Source organism: Camelus ferus, chromosome X, assembly GCF_009834535.1.
Source record: "Camelus ferus isolate YT-003-E chromosome X, BCGSAC_Cfer_1.0, whole genome shotgun sequence".
NCBI classification, from domain to species: domain Eukaryota; kingdom Metazoa; phylum Chordata; class Mammalia; order Artiodactyla; family Camelidae; genus Camelus; species Camelus ferus.
This window is the reverse complement of record NC_045732.1, coordinates 3475726-3492680: the sequence shown is the minus strand read 5'-3', so window position 1 is coordinate 3492680 and position 16955 is coordinate 3475726. Positions and strand designations below refer to the sequence as shown.

Here is a 16955-nt window from a genome sequence, read left to right as displayed (position 1 = left end):
GGCTATTTGAATTTAGGTCCCCTATGGGATAATGTAGAAGAAATTGTCCTGTGCCCAGAGTGGTTCCTGGTTCAAACTGGGTGCCCTGTCAGGTCTTATATGGCAATACCACACCAGGTCTCTGTGCCCCAGTGACTAACATAGGATTTTAAAATTGATCCGTATGAGGAAAGGAAGTCAGTCCAACCACTTCCTGAGCCCCAGTGTCAGGAATTGGGGATGGCTGTGTAGAAATGGGAAGCAGTGGAAATAGTGCATACATTAACATAGCAGCCAGAGTGGCTGGGACAGCTGGCTCAGCCAGAGAGTTAAGGACATACTTATACTAAAAATTATGTGCTATTTATCTGAAATTCAAATTTAACTTCGTATCCTGATTGTATCTAGAAACTGTGCCTTAATGGGCTTTTATGTCTCCACTACTCAACTCCTGGATTTTGCAAATCTGATGTATAATGTTAAGGTTCAGGGTATTACTATAAAATGATGCCTATTATGATACTGGTTATTTACTGGAAAATGTACTCCCTAGTTGAGTATATATACATAATATCTCTGAACTCCAATTTCTATTTACTTTGTTACCCAAGAATTCCAAGAATGGAGACTTGGTTAAGGCTAGAAAAAGGAAAAAAAAAAAAAGCTTTTATTTGGGGTTTGTTAAGATTGCAGCAGAGGAAGTACGAATCCAAGAAAGCACCTAAATTGTGTTCCACCAGACTATAAAATGGAAGAACCTTATAAAGTTAAAAACTGCAAGGCCACAGTTAGTTACTTAAGTTGTTTGTCAAGAATTACAAATGGAGCTAGTAAGAAGTAAGGGTGGTTGTTAAGCAAGGTTGGAGTTTGAAATGATAATGATTACATAGTTGTGAAGTGGGGTGGGGAGTTTGAACCTATCAGATTGCAGCTAGCAGTTGCTAGCAGATACTGTTTGTTTTTAATCAGGGGGAGGTAATTAGGTTTATTCATTTATTTATGTTTAGAGGAGGTACTGGGGATTGAACCTAGGACCTTGTGCTTGCTAAGCATGCACTCTACCACTTGAGCTATACCCACCCCCCTAGCAGATACTGTTTTGAAAATGGCTGGTGTGGTCCTTGAGTTTGATACAGTTCAGAAAGTTCAAGTTCTCAGTGATGTAGGAATGTCTAAGATAACATCCACAGTAGTTACCTTGCTCCATTTTGTCTGCCTGAATCATAGTTACTCCATTTTTATTTATAAATGATCTTAAATATGTCATCAACTTAGAGGGGAGTTTATGCCTTTTATCTCTACCTATCAATCAGAGCCTTCTAATACTGGTATACTATTGATTACTTAGCTTCAAGGTAGACATCTTTTATCTCCTCACAGTGGACTGTACTAGATAATTCACTGAAGATGTCCCAAATAAAAAGTGGTTGATGCACATACCAAACTTTCATTAAGTACTTGTTGAACAGATGAATTGTTCAATAAATAAACACCTGCTAACTAAATTATTATATTTTGCAGGTGAAATGCATAGATGTTGTTCAGGCTTATATCAACAGAATCAAGGATGTGAACTCAATGATCAATGGAATTGTCATGTACAGGTGAATATTTTTACTTTCTCATGGTTTTCCTTCTATTTCTATTGACATGCCAGCTTAGCATATTTCCTGGGTTGCTCTTCCCCTGTTTCTTTCCTTTGATTTCCTACTTGGACCTCCCCTGACTCCTAATTCAGCACTTCCTACCCTTTGTTGAGCATTTATATTTATATAATCTGCCTCCTCCTGCCCTCTATTGACTGTAACAGCTTTGATAGTAAGGAATGAATTTCATTGGATTTTACATATGTAATATCCATAACAAGGCCTGAAACTTGGTAGACATCATCATCAAATGCTTACAAAATAAGTGAGCCTTTGGTTCTAATAAGAGAACCTTTCTTTCACCCCACATTTTCCAATGTAGATTTTGTATAGTAGAAGGTATTTTTTAAAGGTATTATATGTGAAACTTCTAGATCTCAGTTGCCAAGTAAACCTTTTTAGGGAGCTATGAGGTATTAAAGGGATAAAACTTGGATTTGTTTCCTGTGTCATTCTACACACTGTCTAGAACAATTCTTATTGTATCATGACATAAGGTGGCATTTCCCAGATCTCCATCATTCATATACCATCTTTAGGATTTCTGTCTTGTTTGCACAGCAACTCTGTTGTTGTTAACTAATATACTTAATAAAACTGAATCACTTATTTTATATGTCAATCATTTTAAATGAAAATGTATATTACTACAAAAAATTGAAAACTACTATCACGTGACACAGACAGTTACTGTATATTGACCTAAAACAGATAGCCAGATATTTCTCCAGCAAAGGTGAATTTATTTGGGATCAGGAAAAAATTGCAATTCAAGGTCTGCAACCATGGGGAGCCAAGTGCAAGTTCCTCACTTGGCAAGGGAAAGAGAAAACACTTTTATAGAGAGGAAAAGGGAGTTTGGAGGGCTATAGTAAGCAAAGAGTCTGTGGCTTATTTTTGGGTGAGTACTTGCCAGGAAGAAGAGTCTTTCATCTTACTGTTGGGCTCTACTGTGGTTGCAGAGCATGAGAACTCCCCATTTTAGTCTCCCTATTCTATTTGATTAATGTTTATTATTTTTATATGTATATAAAATTTTAAAAGTCACATTGTGAAATTATAAACATTTAAAACACATTTATGAACTACAAGCAGTACATCAAATTGATTTGCATTATACTAGTTACTTCGCTATAGATGTGAATACTGTGACCCAGAGAAGTTATTTTCCTAGGGTCATACAGCTATTATGTGACAGAGCAATGATCCAAATATACAGCCAATATACAGCCAAAAAAAAAAAAAAAAAAAAAGGAAGTACATAAAGTCTTTCTGTTCTAGGAATTCTTCCTAGCCCTTTTCCTTTTTCTATGGACTGGTCCTATGTTCTAACACATTCAGCAGCTCTTCATCCCAGAAATATTTCCCCAGATTTTGCACTGGGTTTTTATTTGAAATGTAGTTTGGGGTTCATTTACTGATAGAATATGTCTTTAAATATTTGAGAAAGAGAAGGACCCCAATTCTGCTATTTTTATTTCTCTATTACCTTTTAAAGAGTGATTCATAAGGAGAGAGGTCTTTTGTTTCAGGGCTTGTTTCTGTGTGGATACTATTAAAGTTTTGACAGATTTAAATTGTCCTTGTGGAAAGTGATGATTTGGACCTATGAATAGGAGACTGCAGAGGTTGCTGGTGGGTGGATTGGAGGAGCAGGGCAGGACAGTGGCTATCAGAGACTGAAGATATGGAGAGAGATAAGACATGGATGCCTCTAGGAGAGATGTTCAGAAATAATTTTATTAAGTTTATTTGTCCTATGTGTAACATCAGTGTTTATTCCTATCTTAAAACACTCAAAATTGCTTTATTACCCTAATTATGTTTCTACTGTACTTGAAATAAGAATATTTGCAGTAAAGTGAAAAAAAAATATATGTAAGACATCTAGCATAGAACCTTAAATCAATCACTCCATGTTAGCAATTGCTCTTGTTATGGTTGTTATTACAAGAGAAGCTCAGTAAGTGGATCTGACCTTATGGTTATACAGTTTTACTGTATTACTATTCTCCATTTACTTGGCACTAAAACTTATTCTTAGGGCAGTTCAGTGATTAAAGTCACACAGCTATGAAATAGGAGGAGGGAATATAAACTATAATTCTGCTGGTTCCTAGCTTCCTCTTTCTACTCTTAACTGATCAGAAAATGTTCATCATTTTATCACCTTCTTCCCAAACTTGTTCTTCTACCCAGTCACACAAGTAAGACACCTGACTATAACAGTGGGCTCCAACTTCTTCCCTCCTTTCCAAAGTCTATCACTCAACCCTAATTAATTTAAAAGTTTTGCTAGCTCTTTTTCTTATTTCCCATTATGCCAACATTCTCTGTTCTTTTATATTCTACTCTTTTGTAATATTGGACTACTCTATTTCCCCTGACTTATTGTGCTCTCTCCTATCTCCATAACTTTACATATGTTGTTCCTTCTCACTGGAATATCTTCCCTTTCCCCACCTCTTCTATATTTGGCTGACAATATTTTAGAGCCCAGGTTAGGTCTCAGTTCCACTTTATTTCATCATCTTAGCCTGTTTGAAGCATCTACATTTGCGCTCCAAGAGCACATTGTGTACTTGTCACAATTGTTTCATTCAGGGTCCAGGAACCACACTATTTTAACAAAGAATGTAAATATGGAATTGTTGAAATAGATGTTTAAGAATGAAAAAATAAGGAGACGGAGAAGATGGCGGAGTAGAAGGACGCTCGCAGGTCACCTTCTCCCACAAATACACCAAGACCCACATCTACAGACTCACTCAGCCAACCAGAGCACCTGTGGACCTCTGAGAGAACATCACCCTCTTCAAATGATAAAGACGCCAAAAATCTGGTAGGAGGAAAGGAAAAAAAGAAAGAACAAAAGGCAAAGCAGCGTGGGACGGGTCCCGCGGGGAGGGAGCGGCAAAGGAGGACTGGCGCTCGCTGGCTGGGTCTCCCTTCTCCAACTGAGAGGCCAGCGGGACGGAGGGGGAGCCTCCGAGGCTCGGATCTGTACACAGCAGCCCTTGACTAACAGAACTAAGTCAAACGGGCACAGAGCGTCCCCCCAACACCCAGCCTGAGACGCGGCCAGCAGCTGCGGGCAGGGCCAGGCTGCCCAAGCCGGGTGGAGGACGGGGGCGGCTGCACGGAGGCAGCCCTGGGGGAACGAAAGGGGCTGCGCGCCGTGGCTGTGGGTGCACAGGGCAGAACAATCTGGGCCCTCCATAAAACAGCAAGGTTGATGTGCTCTCGGGGGAAGGGTGCACACCCCCATCTCTGAAAACCCGCGGAAAGTTTTCGGGGGAAGAGTGGCGGGGCTCAGGCACAGCCGCCATATCCTCCCGCGCTAAGCACCCAGGCGGGGGCTGGGGCGAAACCTGCATCCACACCAAAGGGCTTAGCAGCCTCAGAAGCCAGACTGAGACTTGCCTACAGCCCGGGGCAGATAGGATCCTTCCATCCTGGTCCCTCAGAGAACTTGCTCCACAAAGACAAACAAGGAGCTGGGTTCTGGCTCAGAGCAGGGACAGGGCTGTCCCTTGGTCTTCCCCGAGCCCACCTGTGGAGCGCCGACCAGGGAGGAACGTGCAGCCGCACAGAGCAGCAGAGCCACCGGTGCAGGTAGAGGGAGAGCGCCCCCCCCCCGCCTTTCGGGCAGGAACACAGCCCCTGACCGAGGTGCTGGGAGGGGGCACGACCCTCCCTCCTACCCGGCCAGTCTGAAACATCTGATTGCGGCATCCGGAGGGTCAGCAACCCGCCTGCCCACAGCAGAGGAGAGCTGAACCTGACCCAGTGTTAGGAGGAGGCGCAATCGGCTTGCCGACAGGTGCTGGGAGCAGCACAGAAGAGGGCGCCAACGGAAGGCCTCTGAAACAGCAAGCTGAGCTTCCCAAACAGGACAAAGACAGAAAGATTTCACATTAAAAGCACACAGACTCCAGGAGAACACCGACAAACCCCCCCCTTTTTTTTAAATATGTTTTTACCTGTTCTATTTTCTATTACTCTCTTAATTTTTACTTCTTAATTCATTTCTATTTCTCTTGGGTTTTGATGTCCTGTTATTGATTAGACACAGGTTTCAAATACATCTATTCATCTCCACCCCCCCCTTTTTTTGTAAAGGTTTTAAAAGGACGTCTCAACCTGATTAATACTCTGCTTCAACTCACTCTTCTATTATTCATTATACACTGTTTTCAAACCCTCTTTCTCCCTTCCTTTAAAATTCTTTCTCTCTCTCTCTTATTTTTTTTCTTTTTTTCCTAAGTTTTATTCCTAAATAGGTATTAGATAGATAAAATCCTTAAGGACCAAAATAAACAACTGATACTTCATAAACCACAGTGCCAGAGAGGTATGAGCAAGATGAAGAAGCAGAAAAACCTTTCCCAATTAAAAGAACAAGAGAAATCCCCTGAAAGAAAGATCAATGAAATAGACATCGATAGCCTACTAGATCAAGATTTCAAAAAAGGAGTGATCAAATTGCTGAAGGAATTAAAAGAGATAGTGTTTAGAGATATAAAATATGTCAAAAATGAAATTGAAGCTATAAAGAAGAGCCAAGTAGAATGGGTAAACTAATTGACAGAGATGAAGAATGATCTAATAGCTGAGCTAAGCCGACTAGATAATGCAGAGGAACGAATTAGTGATTTAGAAGACAGGGCAATAGAAAGCACCCATTCAGAAGAACTACAAGATAAGCAAATAAAAAATAATGAAAATAGCATAAGGGACCTATGGGATAACATAAAGCGTCCCAATCTTCGCATAATAGGGGTCCCAGAAGGAGAAGAAAGATCAAAGGGGATTGAAAAGGTTTTTGAAGAAATCATGACTGAAAACTTCCCAAACTTAAAGAAGGAATCAGATATCCAAGTACAGGAAGTTCAGAGGGTCCCAAACAGGAAGAACCCAAATAGACCCACGCCAAGACATATCATAATCAACATGGCCAGAGTCAAGGATAAAGAAATGATTCTAAAGGCAGCAAAAGAAAAGCGAAGAATAAGATACAAGGGAACCCCCATAAGGCTCTCAGCTGATTTCTCTACACAAACATACAGGCCAGAAGGGAGTGGCAAGATGTATTCAAAGCCCTGGATGAAAAAAAGATGCAGCCTAGGATCCTTTATCCAGCAAGGCTATCCTTTAGGATAGAAGGAGAAATAAAGAGTTTCACAGCCAAAAAATATCTACAGGAGTTTAGCAACACTAAACCCATGCTAAAAGAAGTATTGAAAGGTCTATTCTAAATAAAAAAGCAGCAGGATGCTACAGAAATGAGAAACTCACAACTGGAAAGGTGATAACTCATCAATTACAAATAAAGTAAACATGAAATTATAAAAGAAGACATACAAATCACTGAGAGTGGGAGAGGGAGGCAGGGAAATATAGAATATTTTTTTCTTTCTTTTTAAAATTTTTTGCACAGTAGGATGGGTTTGAGATCATGTTACTATCAGTTTAATAAAAACAGTTATAGTAATGGGTTAATAGATTTACAAAAAAGGGTAACCACAAGCCAAAAATTTACAAAGGAGTCACAAAAATTAAATAAAATCCATGGAAATACAAAGGAAAATTACCAAACTACAGAAGTAAGAAGAAAGGAACAAAGAGGATATACCAATTCAACTGCAAAGATAAGTTCAAAATGGCAATAAACACACATCTATCATTAATTACTGTAAATGTTAATGGACTAACTGCTCCAGTCAAAAGACATAGAGTGGCAGACCAGATAATAAAGCAAGAACCTTCAATATGCTGCATACAAGAGACCCACTTTAGGGAGAAGGACACATATAGATTGAAAGTGAAAGGATGGAAAAGGATATTCCATGCAAATGGAAAAGCCAAAAAAGCAGGTGTTGCAGTACTGATTTCAGACAAAATAGACTTTAAAATAAAGGCCATAAAGAAGGACATTTTATAATGATTAAAGGAGTGATACAAGATGAGGATATTACACTCGTTAATATATATGCACCCAATATAGGAGCACCTAAGTACATACAAGAATTACTAACAGAGATAAAGGGGGATATTGATGGGAATACAATCACAGTTGGAGATTTTAACAATGCATTAACATCACTGGACAGATCTTCCAGACAGAAAATAAACAAGGCAACAGAGAAATTAAATACTACAATAGAAAAACTAGATTTGGTGGATATTTTCAGAGCATTACACCCCCAAAAATTAGGATACATATTGTTTTCAAGTGCACATGGAACATTTTCCAGGATGGATCATGTACTTGGGCACAAAAGAAACCTCAACAATTTTAAGAAGATAGAAATTATCTCAAGCATCTTTACTGACCACAATGCCATGAAACTGGAAATGAACAACAGAGAAACAATGGAGAAAAAAAGGAAAGCATGGAGATAAAACAATATGTTATTGAAAAAACAATGGATCAATGAGGAAATCAAAGCTGAAATTAAGAAATACCTTGAGACAAATGAGAATGAAAGCACAAACACTCAAAACCTATGGGACACAGCAAAGGCAGTGCTAAGAGGGAAGTTTATAGTGATACAGGCCTTTCTCAAAAAAGAAGAAAAAGCTCAAAGAAACAATTTAACCCACCACCTGAATGAATTAGAAAAAGAAGAACAAAAAGCCCCAAAAAGCAGCAGAAGGAAGGAAATAATAAAGATCAGAGGGGAATTAAATACAATAGAGATTAACAAGACCATAGAAAAAATCAACCAAACCAAAAGGTGGTTTTTTGAAAAAGTAAATAAAATCGACAAACCTCTGGCCAAACTCACAAAGAAGAAAAAAGAGAGAGCACAAATTAGCAAAATAAGAAAGGAAAATGGAGAAATTACAACAAACAAAATAGAAATACATAATATCATACGAGAATATTGTGAAAAACTATATGGAACCAAACTGGATAACCTAGAGGAGATGGAGAAGTTTCTGGAAACATACTGTCCACCAAAACTGAATCAAGAAGAATCTGAACACTTGAAAAATCCGATCACTAGAAAGGAAATAGAAATAGCAATTAAAAACCTCCCTACAAATAAAAGTCCAGGACCGGACGGCTTCACTGGGGAATTCTACCAAACATACAAAGAAGAACTCATACCAGTCCTTCTGAAACTGTTCCAGACAATTAAAAATGATGGAATACTCCCAAACTCATTCTATGAAGCCACCATCACCCTGATACCAAAACTAGACAAAGACACTACAAAAAAAGAGAATTATAGGCCAATATCACTGATGAATATAGACGCCAAAATCCTCACCAAAATTTTAGCAAATAGAATCCAACAACACATAAAAAAGATTATACATCATGACCAAGTGGGGTTCATCCCAGGGACACAAGGCTGGTTCAACATACGCAAATCAATCAATGTAATACATCACATCAACAAGAGAAAGAACAAAAACCACATGATCATCTCAATCGATGCAGAAAAAGCATTTGATAAAATTCAACACCCATTTATGATAAAAAATCTCGCCAAAGTGGGTATAGAGGGAACATATCTCAACATCATAGAAGCTATATATGACAAACCTACAGCCAGCATAGTACTCAACGTTGAAAAACTCAAAAGCTTCCCACTAAAATCTGGGACAAGAAAAGGATGCCCATTATCACCACTCCTATTCAACTTAGTCCTGGAAGTCCTAGCCACAGCAGTCAGGCAAGAGAAAGAAATAAAAGGGATCCAAATTGGAAAAGAGGAGGTAAAATTGTCATTATATGCTGATGACATGTTACTATATATAGAAAACCCTAAAAGGTCCACACAAAAGCTACTAGAGCTGACTGAAGAATTCAGCAAGGTAGCAGGTTACAAAATTAACGTTCAAAAATCAGTTGCATTTCTTTACACTAACGATAAATCAACAGAAGAAGAAAGTAAAGAAACAATCCCCTTTAAAATAGCACCTAAAGTAATAAAATATCTGAGAATAAATCTAACCAAGGAGGTGAAAGAATTATACACAGAAAACTATAAACCATTCATGAAGGAAATTAAAGAAGACTTAAAAAAATGGAAAGATATTCCATGCTCTTGGATTGGAAGAATCAATATTGTTAAAATGGTCACACTGCCCAAGGCAATCTACAGATTCAATGCAATCCCTATCAAACTTCCCAGGACATATTTCACAAAACTAGAACAAATCATAATAAAATTTATATGGAACCATCAAAGACCTAGAATTGCCAAAGCATTACTGAAGAGAAAGAAAGAGGCTGGAGGAATAACTCTCCCAAACTTCAGACAATACTATAGAGCTACAGTCATCAAGACAGCATGGTATTGGTACGAAAACAGACATATAGACCAATGGAACAGAATAGAGAGCCCAGAAATGAACCCACTAACTTTTGGTCAACTCATCTTCGACAAAGGAGGCAAGAATATACAATGGAATAAAGACAGTCTCTTCAGCAAATGGTGTTGGGAAAACTGGACAGCAGCATGTTAAACAATGAAGCTAGAACACTCACTTACACCATATACAAAAATCAACTCAAAATGGATTAAAGACTTAAACATAAGACAAGATACAATAAACCTCCTAGAGGAAAACATAGGCAGAACATTATCTGACATACATCTCAAAAATTTTTTCCTAGAAGAAATAAAAGCAAGAATAAACAAATGGGACCTAATGAAACTTAAAAGCTTCTGCAGAACAAAGGAAACCAGAAGTAAAAGAAGAAGAAAACCTACGGAATGGGAGAAAATTTTTGCAAGTGAAACCGACAAAGGCTTGATCTCCAGAATATATAAGCAGCTCATACGACTCAATAAGAAAAAAGTAAATAACCCAATCCAAAAATGGGCAGAAGACCTAAACAAGCAATTCTCCAAGGAAGACATACAAATGATCAAAAAGCACATGAAAAAATGCTCAATATCACTAATTATCAGAGAAATGGAAATCAAAACTACAATGAGGTATCACCTCACACCATTCAGAATGGCCATCATTCAATAATCCACAAATGACAAATGCTGCTGAGGCTGTGGAGAAAGGGGAACCCTCCTACACTGCTGGTGGGAATGCAGTTTGGTGCAGCCACTATGGAAAACAGTGTGGAGATTCCTCAAAATTCTTGGAATAGACTTACCATATGACCCAGGAATCCCACTCCTGGGCTTGTATCCAGAAGGAACCCTACTTCAGGATGACACCTGCACCCCAATGTTCATAGCAGCACTATTTACAATAGCCAAAACATGGAAACAGCCTAAATGTCCATCAACAGGTGACTGGATAAAGAAGCGGTAGTATATTTATACAATGGAATACTAGTCAGCCATAAAAACTGACAACATAATGCCATTTGCAGCAACATGGATACTCCTGGAGAATGTTATTCTAAGTGAAGTAAGCCAGAAAGAGAAAGAAAAATACCATATGAGATCGCTCATATGTGGAATCTTAAAAACAAAAAGAAAAAGAAAAAACAAACAAACAAAAACAAAGCGTAAATACAGGATAGAAATAGACTCACAGAGAGAGTATACAGACTTGTGGTTACCGGGGGGTGGAGGGTGGGAAGGGATAGCCTTTCAAATTTGTAGAATAGATAAACAAGATTACACTGTATAGCACAGGGAAATATACACAAAATGTTATGATAACTCACAGAGAAAAAAATGTGACAATGAGTGTGTATATGTCCATGAATGACTGAAAAATTGTGCTGAACAGTGGAATTTGACACAGTGTAAAATGATTTTAAATCAATAAATAATGTTAAAAAATAAATAAAAAAAATAAAACCATCTCATCAGACGCACACACACACAAAAAGAATGAGAAAACAAAACCATAGCACTAGAATAACAGAGAAATAATGACTGCAGTAACCAACTGCCACCGCTGAGTCTGAGAGAAGAAAGGAAAGAGATTGGGATTATTAGAACCTTAGAAACTCAAAGGAGATGCCTACAGAACTCGGACTCATACGTATGTGAATAGGGTGCTGCCTGGCTGCTGCTGCTATCTCAGAAGCTTAGAGAAGAAAACTTGTAGAGCTGTGGTTCCAATCTGTGAGGAGCAGTTGCCAGCTGACTGATAATGGTACTTCTGAGCAGGTGTAGTAAGGCTGGTTCTATAGTGTGGAAAGAAATAGAAAGCTGGAATCAACTATGTTGCCTGGATTAAAGGCCATTGTTTAGGTAATGTTGTCAGGAGCAGCAAACAAAGTGGAGGTACCAAATCTCTTCACTTTTTGCCTTGCTTTCCAGCCTCTAGGGCACTGTATTTGAAGAATCGAAGAAGACACCAGTTGGCAAAAGAAAACTTAGTTTTAACTTAGGAAAACTTTCCCATCACAAAGTGAGGGTATTGAATGCTTGGTTTGGGGCTGAGAGATGGTAGTATAATAACTGATTCAACTCTACAGTGACGCTGTGGTCTTAATTGTCTCACCTACTAGACTGAACTTCTCAATGGCAGGAACCATAAGTGATTCACCTTGATATTCTCAATGTCTTGCACATGTTCTGACATAATTGTTCTTAATTAAATGATGCATTTAGGTGTTTTCTTAGGCTATGCTCATGTTTTAACTTAAAATGAGGCTTCCTCTTAAGCCCTGCAAACTGCCACATTTCCAAGTCCTTCTGAACTATGACTTACAGTCCACAGTTTCTCTTCCTTGTCTGGAAAAGTACAGATTTCCTACTAGTTTTAGGCCTTGCTCTTTAGAGCATATATGGTCATGCATTCCAGCCAATAGATACATTCTTTCCAAACATTGCACAACATTGAAGATGGTCAAGGCAAGCTTGCTGGGAGGCCTAGAATCCAGAGATCATAAGGCTAGCAAAAATGCATACTTATGGAGTCACACAGACCCAAGTTGGAATCCTTCTGTTATTTAGTAGTTGTATGGCCTTAACCGTGTTTCTGAACCTCTCTGAGTCTTTGTTTCATTCTTTATAAAATGGAAAAATAATATAGACCCTTAAGATATATAGTTTTATGAAATTAAATGTTTATAAAACACCTGACACTTTCTCTCCTTTATCCAACAAACAATTTTTGAATTCCTTCTGTGTGCCTGACATTGTGCTAGATGTTAGGGAATACAAAGGTGAACAAAATGCAACCCCTGGCCTCTTTCACCTGACAGTCAAGTGGTTGAGCCATAAAAATAACTATTGTTTACAGCACAATGGGATTAAGGCTCTAATAGGATCAGAAGAGGATACTGTAGAAGCATAGAAGAGGTGTACCTATCCAGGACTCTGATCTTTTGTTTCTCTTCCTTCTGCTAAACTTGGTCTTAATTTGTTTTCATTTTTCTACTTCCATTAGGTTTAAAGTTACATTACTGATTTGAGATCTCTTTTTTATTTCTTTTTTAAAAATATTTTTATTGAAGTATAGTCAGCTTACAATGCTGTGTCAATTTCTGGTGTACAGCACAATTCTTCAGTCATATAGGAACATGCACATATTCATTTTCATATTGATTTTCACCATAAGTTACAAGACATTGAATATAGTTGCCTGTGCTATCCAGTATAAACTTGTTTATCTTTTTATATATAGTAGTTAGTATCTGCAAATCTCAAACTCCAAATTTATCCCTTCTTACCCCTTTCCCCCTGGTAACCATAAATCTGTTTTCTATGTCTGTGAGTCTGTTTCTGTTTTGTAAATAAGTTTGTTTGCCTTTTCTTTCTTTTTCTTTTCTTTTTTAGATTTCACATATAAGTGATGTCATATGTTGTTTTTCTTTCTCTTTCAGGCTTATTTAACTTAGAATGACATTCCCCAGACCCATCAGTGTTGCTGCAAATGGCATGATTTTATTATTTTTAATGGCTGAGTAGTATTCCAGTGTATTAGGATACCACAGCTTCTTTATCCAGTCACCTGTCAATGGGCATTTAGATTGTTTCCATGTCTTGGATATTGTAAATAGTGCTTATATGTACATAGGGGTACATGCATCTTTTTGAATTAAGGTTCCCTCTGGATATAAGGCCAGGAGTGGGATTGCTGGGTCATATGGTAAGTCTATTTTTAGTCTTTTGAGGAATCCCCATATTGTTTTCTATAATGGCTTCACCAAACTACATTCCCACCAACAGTGTAGGAGGGTTCCCTTTTCTCCACACCCTCTCCATTTTTTATTGTTTGTGGATTTGAATGATGGCCATTCTGACTGGTGTAAGGTGATACCTCATTATAGTTTTGATTTGCATTTCTCTGATAATTAGTGATATTGAGCATTTTTTTCATGTGATGTGCCTTTTGGTCATTTGTATGTCTTCTTTGGAGAATTGCTTGTTTAGGTCTTCTGCCCATTTTTGGATTGGTTGATTTTTTTTGTTATTAAGTTGTATGAGCTGTTTATATATTCTGGAAATTAAGCCCTTGTTAGTTTCTTTATCTTTTGTGTATATATGTTTAGGTGCTATGAACATGAGTGCATATATATTTACAATTATTATATCAACTTTGTGGATAATGACTTTTTTATCTTGTTACACTTTTTGATAAAAAGTGTGTTTTATTTAAGTATAACTATTCGTGTTCTCTTCTGTTTTCCATTTGCATGGTATATCCTTTTCTTTCCTCTCTGTTTTAGCCTGTGTGTGTCTTTAAGTTAATATTAGTATCCTATAGGCAGAATTTAGTTGGGTTTTCTTTTGTTTTTTCCCCCTCAGTCATTCTGTTTTCTGATTGGATACTTTAATCCATTTAAATTTAAAATAATTATTGATAGATAAGAATTTAGCATTGTCATCTTGTATATTTTTTTCTAACAATTTCATATTTCTATTTCCCTTCTATCTTCTCTTGCTATCTTCTTTTGCAATATGGTAATATTCTTTAGCAGTATGCAGTGAATTATTTTTCTGTATCTTTATCAGCTTTTTGCTTTGTGGTTACTATGAAGCTTACATAAAACATCACTTAATTGCAACTGGCTAATTTAGATTGATAATGCATTTTATCACATACAAATCTTTACCCTTTTACTCCCTATTCCACATTTTGTGTTTATCATGTTTCAATTTATAACATCATATATTACATATATATTACAAATTATTGGACTTACAATAATTTTTAACATATCTTCCTTTTAAACTTTATACTAGAGGTAAATGACGTATACACCTTCATAACATTGTGACAGTATTCTTAATTTGACTATATGCATATCTCTACAATTGAATTTTATACTTTCTTTTTTTAAAATCTTTTATTGATTTATAATCATTTTACAATGCTGTGTCAAATTCCAGTGTAGAGCACAATTTTTCAGTTATACATGAACATATATATATTCACTGTCACATTTTTTTCTCTGTGAGCTACCATAAGATCTTGTATATATTTCCCTGTGCTATACAGTATAATCTTGTTTATCTATTCTACATTTTGAAATCCCAGTCTATCCCTTCTCACCCCCCACCCCCTTGGCAACCACAAGTTTGTATTCTATGTCTATGAGTCTATTTCTCTTTTGTATTTATGCTTTGTTTGTTGTTGTTTTTGTTATTATTATTATTATTAGATTCCACATATGAGCAATATCATATGATATTTTTCTTTCTCTTTCTGGCTTACTTCTTTACACTGACATTCTCCAGCAGAATCTATGTTGCTGCAAATGGTGTTATATTGTCAGTTGTTATGGCTGAGTAGTATTCCATTGTATAAATATACAACTTTTTCGTTATCCAGTCATCTGTTGATGGACGTTTAAGTTATTTCCATGTCTTGGCTATCGTAAATAATTCTGCTATGAACATTGGGGTGCAGGTGTCATTTTGAAGTAGGGTTCCTTCTGGATAGATGCCCAGGAGCAGGATTCCTGGGTCACACAGAATGTCTATTCGCAGTCTTTTGAGGAATCTCCATACTGTTTTATACAGTGGCTGTACCAAACTGCATTCCCAGCAGCAGTGTAGGAGGGTCCCCTTTTCTCCACAGCCTCTCCACCATTTGTCATTTGTGGACTTTTGAATGATGACCATTCTGACTGGTGTGAGGTGATACCTCACTGTAGTTTTGATTTGCATTTCTCTGCTAATTAGTGAAATTGAGCATTTTTTCATGTGCCTATAGATCATTTGTATTTCTTCCTTGGAGAATTGCTTGTTTAGGTCTTCTGCCTATTTTTGGATTGGGTTTTTTTTTTTTCTTATTAAGTCATATGAGCTGCTTATATATTCTGGAGATCAAGCCTTTGTTCATTTCATCATTTGCAAAAATTGTCTCCCATTGGGTAGGTTGTCTTTTTGTTTTAATTATGGTTTACTTTGTTGTGCAGAAATTTGTAAGTTTCATTAGGTCCCATTTATTTATTCTTGCTTTTATATCTATTGCTAAGGTAGACTGCCCTAGGAGAGCATTTTTGAGATGTATGTCAGATAATGTTTTGCCTATATTTTCTTCTGGGAAGTTTATTTTATTTTGTCTTATGTTTAAGCCTTTCCTCCATTTTGAGATTATTTTTTGATATGGTATAAGGGAGTGTTCTAGCTTCATAGTTTTACATGCTGCTGTCCAGTTTTCCCAACACCATTTGCTGAAGAGACTGTCTTTATTCCATTGTATTTTCTTGCTTGCTTTGTTGAAGATTAGTTAACTAAAAGTTTGTGGGTTTATTTCTGGGATCTCTATTCTGTTCCATTGGTCTATATGTCTGTTTTGGTACCAATACCATACTGACTTGATGGCTGAGCTCTATAGTATTGTCTGAAGTCTGGGAGAGTTATTCCTCCAGCCTCTTTCTTTCTCTTCAGTAATGCTTTGACAATTCTAAGTCTTTGATGGTTCCATATAAATTTTATTATGATTTGTTGTAGTTCTGTGAAACATGTCCTGGGTAATTTGATAGGGATTGCATTAAATCTGTAGATTGCCTTGGGCAGTGTGACCAATTTAACAATACTGATTCTTCCAATCCAAGAGCATGGGATATCTTTCCATTTTTTAAAGTCTTCTTTAATTTCCTTCATCAATGGTTTATAGTTTTCCATGTATAATTCTTTCACCTCCTTGGTTAGATTTATTCCTAGTTATTTTATTATTTTGGGTGCTATTTTAAAGGGGATTGTTTCTTTACATTCTTTTTCTGTTGATTCATAAATAGTGTAAAGAAATGCAACTGATTTTTTAATGTTAATCTTGTATCTTGCTAACTTGCTGAATTCTTTGATTAGTTCTAGAAGTTTTTGTGTGGACCTTTTAGGGTTTTCTATATATAGTATCATGTCATCTGCATATAGTGACACTTTTACCTCTTGTTTTCTAATTTGGATATCTTTTATTTCTCTCTCTTGCCTG

The 16955-nt window shown here is 37.0% G+C and overlaps 1 protein-coding gene across 1 annotated transcript in view; it reads left to right on the top strand.

The window, feature by feature from the left end:
- The first annotated feature begins 1084 nt into the window (after positions 1-1084).
- The window catches only part of FAAH2 (fatty acid amide hydrolase 2), a 113621-nt gene continuing 97750 nt past the window's right edge, over positions 1085-16955 (top strand). Inside the window, exons 1-2 of the mRNA XM_032475622.1 lie at positions 1085-1141; positions 1501-1583. Coding sequence (XP_032331513.1) covers positions 1085-1141; positions 1501-1583 — 140 coding nt within the window. The remainder of the gene's footprint in view (positions 1142-1500; positions 1584-16955) is intronic.